The sequence below is a fragment of the Calidris pugnax genome, unplaced genomic scaffold (assembly GCF_001431845.1).
Source record: "Calidris pugnax isolate Ruff unplaced genomic scaffold, ASM143184v1 scaffold237, whole genome shotgun sequence".
In the NCBI taxonomy this organism is placed as follows: Eukaryota; Metazoa; Chordata; class Aves; order Charadriiformes; family Scolopacidae; genus Calidris; species Calidris pugnax.
In genome coordinates, this window is record NW_015090985.1 from 950611 (window position 1) to 961837 (window position 11227).

General features: G+C 55.0%; 1 protein-coding gene across 1 annotated transcript in view; it reads left to right on the forward strand.

Moving 5' to 3' along the window:
* Window positions 1-11019, forward strand: part of HEXA (hexosaminidase A (alpha polypeptide)) — an 11188-nt gene extending 169 nt beyond the window's left edge. Inside the window, exons 2-15 of the mRNA XM_014953844.1 lie at window positions 3-105; window positions 3657-3755; window positions 4102-4167; window positions 4329-4375; window positions 4704-4814; window positions 5634-5735; window positions 5833-5965; window positions 6940-7120; window positions 7401-7487; window positions 7846-7918; window positions 8383-8563; window positions 8868-8958; window positions 10166-10270; window positions 10753-11019. Coding sequence (XP_014809330.1) covers window positions 3-105; window positions 3657-3755; window positions 4102-4167; window positions 4329-4375; window positions 4704-4814; window positions 5634-5735; window positions 5833-5965; window positions 6940-7120; window positions 7401-7487; window positions 7846-7918; window positions 8383-8563; window positions 8868-8958; window positions 10166-10270; window positions 10753-10816 — 1443 coding nt within the window. The 3' untranslated portion in view covers window positions 10817-11019. The remainder of the gene's footprint in view (window positions 1-2; window positions 106-3656; window positions 3756-4101; window positions 4168-4328; window positions 4376-4703; window positions 4815-5633; window positions 5736-5832; window positions 5966-6939; window positions 7121-7400; window positions 7488-7845; window positions 7919-8382; window positions 8564-8867; window positions 8959-10165; window positions 10271-10752) is intronic.
* Window positions 11020-11227: the final 208 nt, after the last annotated feature.

Below are 11227 nucleotides of genomic sequence, written 5' to 3' on the forward strand. Positions count from 1 at the left end.
AGTTCGCTTTCGCCGGCGGCTCCGCCGTGGGGCCGGGCTGCGCCGTGCTGGAGGCGGCCTTCCAGCGGTACCGGGCGCTGCTCTTCGCCGCCGCCCGCCCGACCGGTGAGGCGGGGCGGGGGCTGCCGGCGGGGCGGGGGGCGAGGCGGGAAGGGCGGGTGGCCCTTTCACGTGTGGCTTTATTTCCAAACACCGCACACACACACACACACAGAGGCACAAAACCAACCCCTCGTTATTTTGGGGGTCAAACCCCGGGTTTTGTGTGGTGGTCTGCACTTTAACCCCCTGAGGGCAGCTGGGGAGGGGAGACGGTGGCCGTGGGGCGATGGCGCGGGGGCTTGGGTTGGCTCTGGGAGCCAAGGGCAGCGACGGGCTCCTCTCTGGAGGCCCGTGCCTGTGGCACGCACGTTTTAAAATAAAACGAATGTAATCCTGTTTGGCACAGCACAGCGAGTGCTGGTTGCCTTGCATTCCCTTCAAGGAGTTAGGCTTTTGCTGTCACGAGTTTGCTCTTTCTGCCTCATGTTTTATCTCCTCCAGATCGTGTCTGGGCTCCCCGGCGCTTCCTTTTGCTTCCTTTTCACGCGACTGCGGGGAGAGCTGCTGCCAGCACTGCAGTCCCTCCACCTTCAGCCCTTTCCACGAGCCTTGGCTCTTTCCAGCGGCTCTTGGTGGCCAGCGTGAAGCTTTGCCTTCAGGAAAGGCTCTTGTCGCTTCATGTCTGTCTATAGCAGTGTGCCATGGGGCTCTTTCTGCCCCGGGGTGAGCTGTTAAGCCTTCAGAGGCTTTCCTGCCAGGGAGGTTCTTGGATCCATCCTGGAATTGCAAGATAAGATGAGGAAAGGCAAAAGCTTTGAGAGCCCGGCCTTGATTTGGGACAGGTCATAAAGGTTTCTTGCACCCGGTCTTCTTCATGATAACACCAGTGTCATGTCTGGGGTGAAACGGAGGAAATTCCTTGGCTACCTTTGCTCTTGGAATGCTCGGTGCCCGCACAGGTCTGCGGCAGCCTGGAGTGCTGTAGCCAGGGAATATGAAACACTTCATTCATCAAAAAGAGCTAGTAACTCTGCTTCCGAGTGTTTTAAATGTCAGTGTGAACTCTGTCGCCGCTGATCAAAGCGGGGAAGGGTGACAGCGGTGGAAGCCGCTCTGCTTCGTCTCGAGCACGTCGTGCTGTAACGAAGGCAGGTTTGAAACACTGAGAAGAACCGTTTGGCTTATTTTATTTTTTCAAATCTTGTAAGTAGCAATAGAAATAAGGTCTCATTTGGGAGCTGAGAAGAGTCCTCTTTTTTTCTTTTTTGCTACTAGGGACTAAACTTAAACAGCTGATATAATTATTCACATTTTCCTGTTCCTCTCAGAGGAGAAGTGTGACCGTGAAATCACTTGGAGCAATTTCTTGTGATCACGAGATCGAGCTCTGTGTGCATACTCACTGCTTTCCGTACACCCTGCTTTATGACACTCAAAGTACACTCTTAATTTTAGGGCTTTTTTCTCTCTTTGCCTGCCTTTTTTTTTTTTTTTTTCCACATGGATGGTTAGTAATAACAGGCAATGGAAGCCCTATATGGAAGAAAATAGTTTCTATTAATAGCGAAAATAAGAGAGAACCCGTTTTCTGTCTGTTTCAGAAAGCTGCTGTGTCAATTTAACAAGCAAGAGAGATTATGTCCAAACTCTGCATTCATGCTGGACTTCTAGCATGAAAAGGGAGACCAGTTTAAGTCAGGAGGGACATATGGGGGGTCTCTGGTCAAGCCCTGGCTCAAAACAGAGCCAAGCCAGGAGTTGGAGACAGCTTTGCCATTGGGCCGAGCTTCTGTGTCCACCTGAATTTGTGGTGTTCCCATGTGGAGAACTGAGCCCTTGCTGCAGTGTTTGACCATCCTCAGGGTGAAGAATATATATTTCTTTCCTTGTCTCTAACTAGGGTTTCCCTTGCTGCTCTTCCCTTGCTTCTTCTTGTTAAGTTGGGCAGCTCTGGAACGAGTCTGGGAGAGACCCAGGATAGAGCTCAAGCCAGGACCTGCCATCCCTGATGTCTTATTGCTGCCATCCTGCCCTGTCATTGCATCAACCTCTTTACCTTCTAGTCTGTGACCCTAATTAACTTGACATGAGCCTTCACAACGCTCTTTGGAACCATGAACTTCAGCCTTTGTGGCTGATGGGTCACTGGTCCCTGCTGTGCCTGTCTGCATCACCTTCTAGGTGTGATAGCGCTGGTGCCTGCCTGATCCTTGGCCAAAGAGGCCACGTTTGGGTTTGGCGATGTCTTCCAGGGTGGGTCTAAACATGGTGGGTGGTGGTGGGGCCAACTGTCTTGAGGCTTCTCAACAGAATGAGTGTTTCCCGTGCTCCCAGGCTGGAGCGTGGCCGTTCCTGGTGAGCTGCTGGCTCGCCGAGCGGAGGAAGCAGGTCTTGCCGTGCTGGCACGCCAGCTCGCACATCTGCGAGGTTGCCTTGGCTACCAGCTCGTCTGTAACCGAGAGGAAGGCTCGAAACTGAGGACTGTCTTTGAGCTGTTTCCCTTCTCTCTGTGAAGGTTTTGCCTTCCCTTCGTGGAGAAATCTGGGGGTTCTGGCTCCTGTGAGCTGTGGAGCACAAACTCTCTGCATTTCACCCAAATGCTGGTGGTGCCATGGTCTCTCTGAAGTCATCTTGGTGCCTGGCTTCTGACCCAGCTCATGCAAACCCAAGCTTTTTATCTTTCAGGGACAATATCAAGCATTGACTGCTTCTGGGAATGCGGGGGGGATGTAGGTGTGGATCTTGGCTGTAATTAGCAGGGTCCCACCCCACTAACTCGCCTTCCTTCTGGCCAGAGCCTGCTGTGAGTAGACCCGAGCACCTCAGCAAAGGCTGAACATCTCCCTTTGGAGCTGGGGGTGCGACTCCAGCGAGGATTTGGAGCTGTGCATCCCTGGAGGTGCTCCTTCAGATGGGGAGGTGTCTGCTTGGGGTCTGAATGTGGCTGGGTTTATTTTTCCCAGGTTCTGCACCTGGGACCTGCTCTGCAGAAGGTTAAGTCGGTCGGGAGCCTTTCTGGTCTGGGCAAGACCTTTTGGTGGCCTCTAACTCAGCCCAGTTCTGCATTATGCTTGGAATCGTTCTCCACCCTTTTTTACAGGGTTTCCTTGCCCTTTCTGAGAAGCGTGGGTAGGATAGCAGAGCTTTTGGGTTCGTGCTTTTTCCCCGGTGCTGGGAGAGTTTGGAAACATGAAGCTCTTCATTTCCCTTGGAGAAGATTTGAGTAGTTGTGGCTGTTGCTTAGAGCAGAGGCTGGTGTCCAGGAAGCCTTGCAGGCTGCTGCTAGACCATCCTCTGATGTCTCTTCTTCGTGTGCTCCTTTAAGCTTCCACTGCAAGCCTGGAAGCCTTCCCTGAAGCCTTCCTCACCACCAAGCCACCTCCGTGCTTGAGGTTGGCATCTGCTCCTGGTTGCCTGTGTTGAAGGAAGCCCCTGCTGAACACCCTTGTGCCAGTTCTAGGGTGAAGGAGGGGGTGCCTGTTTCTGCTACGTGTTTTAAAAGTCCATGTGCTCCTGCACCTCCATGACTTGCTGATCTGAGAGGATGGGAGTGGACTGGGAGCAGGGAAAAGAGCCATCATGGGGTTGATGTTCGTGGTCTGTGTCCTTTGCAGAGAATGAGCCACCCTGGGGGACACCCTGCACTCAGCTTCTCATCTTTGTTGCTACACCGGGCTGTGATGGGTTTCCCAGCCTGGACTCCAAGGAAAACTGTGAGTATTGGGGTTGGGAGCGGGAGGGAATGACTGGCTGTTTCTGTGCCTGTCAGTGGGACATAGCACCTTGCAGCGCTTACCCCCAATTTTGGGGAGGCAGCATCCTCATGGTATTGTTGAGAAACCCAGGGCAGGGAGGGAGCAACTTACCTGAGGATGCTGATAAAGCAGCAGGAGAGATTTCATATAAAAAAACAAACCCAAAAGTCGGTTCTCTGGGATCCCAGGCTGTGGTCCTCTATCAAAACCTCTGCCTGGTGCCACAGCTGGGGCTGTGGTGATCTGTAGCAGGGTGTGATGGAGTGTGGGCCCTAATGCCAGTGCCTCTGGTGCTGTGTTTCAGATAAGCTGTCTGTCTCGGAAGGCTCCTTGCTGCTCTCTGCGGATGCCATCTGGGGAGCTCTCAGAGGTGAGGAGTGCTTTCTGCGGGGCATTCCCGCTCTCCCTGCCTCAGGCCTACGGGGAGGTCTCTCTGTGCCTTTCTCTTTCCGTAGACTTATTTGTTAATTGAGCTCTGTTCCTTTGGGGGAGTCTGTGCTGAGAAAGTGACTGCGTGTGGTTTTCCTGCAGGCCTGGAGACGTTCAGCCAGCTCATTGGGAGAGACGAGAACGGCACGGTGAGTCCTGGCCTCATCTCCTGGGGGCAGGGAGCTCTCTGTGATGCTCCTGCCTCCGTGGGGACAGGCTGAGGATTGCTGGGATGCTGGGGATGAGGGGGACACCAGCAGTACAGCCTTGCCAAGGGCCAAGTAGGGATTCATGAATGCAACCAGATCCCTGCTTTCTGCACGGGTAAAGCATCACAGCTCTTTCTGGCCCACTTGCACATTGGGCAACGAGGCTACCCCTCCTTGTCCTGCTGGCCCTGGGGACAAAGGTGACCCTGATTGTCTCCTGTGTTGCCTGGAGCCCTGTTCACTTCTTCCCTGTGTTCTCTGTGTGCAGTACTACATCAACAAGACAGAAATCGTGGACTTTCCCCGCTTCCCTCACCGGGGGCTCTTGCTGGACACCTCTCGTCACTACCTGCCTCTGAGAGCCATCCTGGAAACCCTGGTAGGGTGCCTGTGCCAGGAGACCGGGTGGTTTAGTTGGGTGTCCCTTCCTTTGCGACAACCAAGGGCTCCTTGAGTGGCCTGGAGGACTTTTTGGGTTTTGCATCTTGCTCTTTTCCAAAGATCCTAGGAGCTGTCTAATGCATAGGCCACTGCATCTGCATCTCATCGAGGAAGAGCTTGTCCAACACAGGCTTTTTAAACAAAACCAGTTTGCCTGACACTGGATGAAGCAGCCAGCTGGGTTGGGCTGGCACCATGACCTCAATTCTTAATACACAGATGTGCATCATGGAAAAATGCTTCCGTGCTGTACGTCCTTCCCAGTGCCCGTGGCTATGTTTGCTCCTGGTGTAACTTGGAGCTGCTTTGTTTGGGTGATTTCTCAGCTCCCTCTGTAAAAAGGATAAGGAAGCAAACCCTGAGGTATCTTGGATCCCTGCATTCCAGATTACTGTCCAAGGCTGGGTTGTGTCTGAGGCAAGGGAAAACACTGATTTCTTCCCAGCTGTGTTAGGCAAACGTGGGTGGTGGTTCTGTGTCCATCCCAAGCCGAATTAAACTTCCAGGCCTCCATTGGCTCAGCTACAGGGAGAACAGGGATTTTATTGTGAGCAAAAGTACTGCTGGCCCTCTGCAGCTCTTTGTGGTGCTGGTGTGTTCGAAGAGAGGTGTCTGAACCCCTCTTGGATCCTGATGAGCCTTTGGGGACTCTGCCTTGTCGTTTCGGAGCGCAGGGACCTTGTCCCCTTTCTGTGGCAAGCTGGGTGACCTTTCAGAAGGGAGAGGGCATGTTCATCTTTGTTCCTGTTCCTTCCAGGACGTCATGGCTTACAACAAGTTCAATGTGTTTCACTGGCACATCGTGGACGACCCGTCTTTTCCCTATGAGAGCTTCACCTTCCCAGAGCTCAGCAAGCAGGTGACCCACCCCCATCACCGCGTAGCACCCAGCCCAGGGCGAGCAGATCCCTCCTGGGGCTCCTGAGCAAGGTGCTGAGGTTTCCTGTGTTCCTCAGGGAGCCTTCAACCCCATGACCCACGTGTACACAGCCAGCGACGTGCAGACGGTGATCGAGTACGCCCGGCTGCGTGGCATCAGGGTCATCGCAGAGTTTGACACTCCTGGGCACACGCTCTCCTGGGGGCCAGGTGAGGAGCAGACCCTCCTGCCGCTGCTGCTGGAGGGTCGTGGTTGCACCAGGGGGAGAAAGGGGATCTGCAGCCTGCACCCCAAAAGCCGGGTGTGGGCAGCCGTGTCCCACGGGCTGGCTTTGAGGAGGAGCAAACCATCGTCTGGGAGAAGCAGGACCCAGTGGTCCAACTTCTGGAACAAAATCCAAAGGGAAAACTTTTTGGTGATTTTCTGGGGGGGGAACATTTGCTCTACCACAACCAACATCCCAGGTATTGGAAGGATCTTGGAGGTATGTCTGACCAAGCTTCCTCGCTCTGCTCGGCTGTGCCCCAGTCTCTGCTCCAAGGACTGCAAGTGCCACCTCTTCCATGTCTGGAAGTGTGAGAAGCTCCAGGAAAACGTTGCCTTGTCTTTCTCTCCCCTTCCCCTGCCCCCGGATGCCATGGCCCACACTGGAGAACATCCAGTGCCTGTCCCCCTTCCCCACCTGCAGCGGGTGTGCGGAGCTGGGAGAAGGTGCTGGGGACTGCCCTGGCATTACCCTTCCCCAGCAGCTCCGTGTGTAGCTTCCTGTAGGAATCTCCCCAAAAAAGCAGTGGGGCCCACAGGGGAAATCCATGAAGGGTGGAAACTCACCTCCTGCAAGGATTTGGTGTGTCTGTGTCCCATCCCAGTACCTATTGCAGGGAGGGGATGTCCCATCTGAAAGGCTTGAGCCCTGCTGATGGGAGTGTGAGTTTGGGGCAGTGGTGGATGTGTGTGGGGGAGCACAAGATGGGCACAGAACACAGAGCCCTCCCCATCAAGTGAGGCTTCCTGAGCCAGAGATTGTTTTTCTGCTGCTGTGTTTGTGCCTGGTGTGCCATGTCCAGGACTTCTGTCCCCTGGCACGCCCTGGGCCATGCTGAGGAGGGTCTGGAGAGGTTATACAGGGTGATATGGCCATGCTTAGCTCCTTCCTCACTCTCCTGTGTTTGTTATGATCCAGGTGCTCCGGGCCTGCTGACTCCCTGCTATGTGGGCAAGGAACCTTCTGGGACCTACGGGCCCATCAACCCCATCCTTAACAGCACCTACAAGTTTGTGGCCAGTTTGTTTCAGGAGGTCAGCACTGTGTTCCCAGACTTTTTTCTTCACCTCGGTGGCGATGAGGTGGACTTCACGTGCTGGTGAGTCTCACATCGTCTGGATGGGGACTGGGGAGAAGTATCTGGGACTGGAGACCCAGCCCATTGTTTTTTTGCTCCTGATCATCTGCAGATCTTTGGTATCCTGCTCCCCTGGGCTCTGTGTGTTGGTGCCTGGGGTTTCTGTGCTCTTAGTGGGAAGCCACAGCTCTTGGAATGTCTGGGCTGGCTTTGGACCGATGTGGGAAGGACTTGGCCATGTCTTGGCCTTACTCCAGAGCTGGGGTTGGAGTGCTTTTGTTCTCTTCTCTTTGGTACCCAGGAAATCCAATCCAAAAATCCGTGCCTTCATGACGGAGATGGGCTTTGGTGAAGATTACAAAAAACTAGAGTCCTTCTACATCCAGAGGTAAGGACGGTGGCATCCTGGGCCTGCAGCTGCAGTATGTGACCAGCACAAATGTCTTCTGCTGTCTCGGACACACCAGATCTTTTCAGGAGCACGCCCATTCAGGCATGTCTCCCTGATGCCCAAGGGAGTAGCCTTGCAGTGTTTTATTGGGAGATTGACCAGAAAAAAAGCCTGGAGCTGAGGAGAAAGAAGCCCCGTAAGGGGTCATGCTTTCTCCCTTGTCCTTCAGAAGTACCTTCACGTCTCGCTGTGGGTGCTGGAGATGTTGGTGCTGCTGCTTTGGCCATATGCTACCAGCAAAGAGAGGGCAGTGTGGTTGAGATGACCCCAAAACTCAGTGCTCTTTTCTCTCCAGGCTTCTGGACATTGTCTCTTCCCTTGGCAAAGGTTATATCGTGTGGCAGGAGGTGTTTGACAACAGTGTGAAGGTGAGAGCTGCATGGGCCCGGGTGAACAGTGACAGCACGCCCGGCCAGTCGCACTGGTGTGCACTGGTGCAGTGCTGGGCTGCTGGGGGGTCCTCTGTTACTGGGCTGGGGTTGGCCTTGAGATGGTGCTGCTGGTGAGCTGCCCTCAAGGTGGCTTTGTCACATTGCTGTCAGCAGGCTCTTCCCTCCAGGTTCTTGCATATGCCCCTGCAAGAGGCAGGTTTTAAACCTTTTTAAAACCTGGCCAGGTGGGTTTTAACACTCTGCAAATGGGCTTGTCCCTCCCTCTGTTGCTTCTGCAAACCAGATGGGAAGTGGCTCAGAAAGTCAAGCCAACGCCTGCCTCGATTTCCCTTTGGGAGTGTTTGGAGCTGTGGATGGGTCAGGGCACTCTGCTTGCGAGGGGAGGTGAGGCTCTTGTTGCCACACTGATCCCGTGCACGGGGTTCACGTGTGCTCCTCAGGTGAGGCCAGACACCATCATCCATGTATGGAAGGAGAACTCCACGCCCTACATGGAGGAGATGGCAAATGTCACCAAGGCTGGCTACCGGGCTCTGCTCTCTGCTCCCTGGTATCTCAACCGCATCTCCTACGGGCAGGACTGGATGGTGGCCTACCAAGTGGAGCCCTTGGGGTTTGAAGGTGTGTTCCTTGTGTCCCCTTCCCTTATGGCAGCTGACTTGTCACTCGGAGGTGGCTCCAGGGCTGGCTGTCTTGCTAATCCATTCTGGCTGGTGGTGTGAAGGTGCTTGAGTGACCGTGTCCTCAGTTCGTGTGCTGTGTCCCAGCTCTCCTGGGGGTTTGGGGTGTGGGCTTCCAGAATGGCAAGTTATTGCCCCCATAGCTGAGCCACTCTCTGCTGTTACAGCCACCTCTGTGGGCAGGGCAATAAGTCACCCCGTTATCTCACAACACCCCGTCCCCTGAACGCTGTGTCCTCTGGCAGGCAGCCCCGAGCAGAAGGAGCGGGTGATCGGCGGAGAGGCCTGCATGTGGGGGGAATACGTGGACGTCACTAATCTGACCCCCAGGCTCTGGTAAGAGAAGCCATGGGGAGGTTGGCTTGAACCGCGTGGGGCAGGACTCGGGCCCCTTTCCCTTGTCACTGAGCCACTTGTGCCACACGCTGCAGGTTTGGTCTGCACGTGGTGCTTGTCCCTGTCCCCTGGCAGCACCTCTGTGCTGGTAACAGGCTCACTGAGGCTTAAATCACAGAATCACAGAATGCTATGGGGTTGGAAGGGACCTCTGGAGATCATCCAGTCCAACCCCCTGCCAAAGCAGGGCCACCCAGAGCAGGTCCCACAGGAACGTGTCCAGGTGGGGTTTGAATGATCTCTCCATTGAGATGGAGACTCCACCACCTCCCTGGGCAGCCTCTTCCAGGGCTCTGCCACCCTCAAAGTGAAGAAGTTCCCCCTCATGTTTAGATGGAACTTCTTACATTCAAGTTTGTGCCCGTTTCCTCTTGTTCTGTCACTGGGCACCACTGAGAAAAGACTGGCCCCATCCTCCTGACATAAGTATTTATCAGGCATTGATCAGATCCCCCCTCAGTCTTCTCTTCTCCAGACTAAAAAGACCCAAGTCCCTCAGCCTTCCCGCAGCAAAAATCCTCCAGGGCCCTCAGCATCTTTGTGGCCTCTGCTTTCCCCTTTCCAGCAGTTCCCTGTCCTTGAACTGGAGGGTGTTTGTAGGGCTGTAACAGGCCCCTGTACAACCTGCTGCTGCAACCAGCGCGTGTTGAATCGTAGAATCGTAGGATGGTTTGGGTTGGAAGGGACCTTAAAGCCCATCCAGTGCCACCCCCTGCCCTGGGCAGGGACACCTCCCACCACACCAGGTTGCTCCAAGCCCCCTCCAACCTGGCCTTGAACCCCTCCAGGGATGGGGCAGCCACAGCTTCTCTGGGCAACCTGTTCCAAGGTCTCTCCACCCTCACTGGAAAGAGTTTCTCCCTAATGTCTAACCTAAATCTCTCTTCTTTCAGCTTAAAACAGTTCCCCCACGTCCTATGGCTCCCCTCCCTCATGGAGAGTCCCCATCTCTCATATAGGTCCCTTTTAGGGACTTGATGGTCTCTGATGTTGCTGGTCTCTGTCCTGTCACCCTGCTCCTGATCCACACGTGTCTGGGAGCTGATGTTTCAATACGTGACAGACTTTGGTCGGGAAGGTGTTTGGGAGCTCGGGGAGCTTTCCAGCTCCCCCCTGACCCCCCTGCCTCTGTCCTTCCCTCCTGAAGGCCGAGAGCTGGGGCTGTGGCCGAGAGACTGTGGAGCAACGCGACCGTCAGGGACCTGCAAGATGCCTACGTGCGGCTGGCCGAGTTCCGCTGCCAGCTCCTCAGGTGAGAGTCCCTCCTGGCAGATGCCACCCCCTCCGGGGTGTCCAGTCCTGGGGAGGGGCAGCCAGGGTGAAGTGGGCTTTTCCTGCTGCAAAACAACCCTCGTTCCTACGGAAAGTCCTGAGCTTTTCTCCTGCCTGTGCGTGGGCAGAGCTTGTGCGGTGCTGGAAGAGAGCCCCTGCTGCCAGCGTGGGCTGGTGGCTCTTGTCAAGGAGAGGGCTTTGTGCTGAGGAAGAGGGGGGGGACCCATCAGCCATTCCCCCCCCTGCTGCAGCACCAGCTTCCTCAGGAAACCCACCCTTACACTGTGCTTCCACACCTGAGCAAAAAATTGAATCTCTAGGCACAGGATGAGAGCAGTTCCCTCGTTGTGGCACCTGAAATGGGCGCCGATGGCCACCCTGTGCTCCTCGGACCTTCTGACCCCATGGTGGGCCCTGCCTGTCCCCTCTGCCTCATGCCATCTCTCTCCTCTCTGTCTCCAGGCGCGGTGTCCGGGCGCAGCCTCTCTACGTGGGATACTGTGAAAGTGAATTTGACGGGTTTTGAAGGGAGATTCCCCACACGGGAGGAACGATCCCACCCTCTCGAAAGCTGCTGGTTTGGCCAAGGGGCCCCTTTCCCACCCCCGGCTTCTGCTCTCCCTTTGTTGCAATGAACTTTTTTTTTTGTCCCCTTAGTGTGCGGTCTTTGCCTCTTTTTCTATTTTTAATTCTTTAAATCTATAAATAAATGACCCCAAAGAGGAAAAAGGTGCTTTTTCATGCTCAGCTGGGGCTTGGGAGACCGTGCAAGGGCTTTTGTTGGCAGGAGAACGGGTAGGGCTTGCTCCAGAGAGCTGTGTCTCACCCTGGTGGCTCCGGAGCTTGCTGGGTGCCTGCCCAGGCTGCGTTTAGTCTCTGCTGCTGTCACGCTCCGTCCCTGCAGGGAGAAGGTGCTGAGAAGTTGTGGACACCCCCA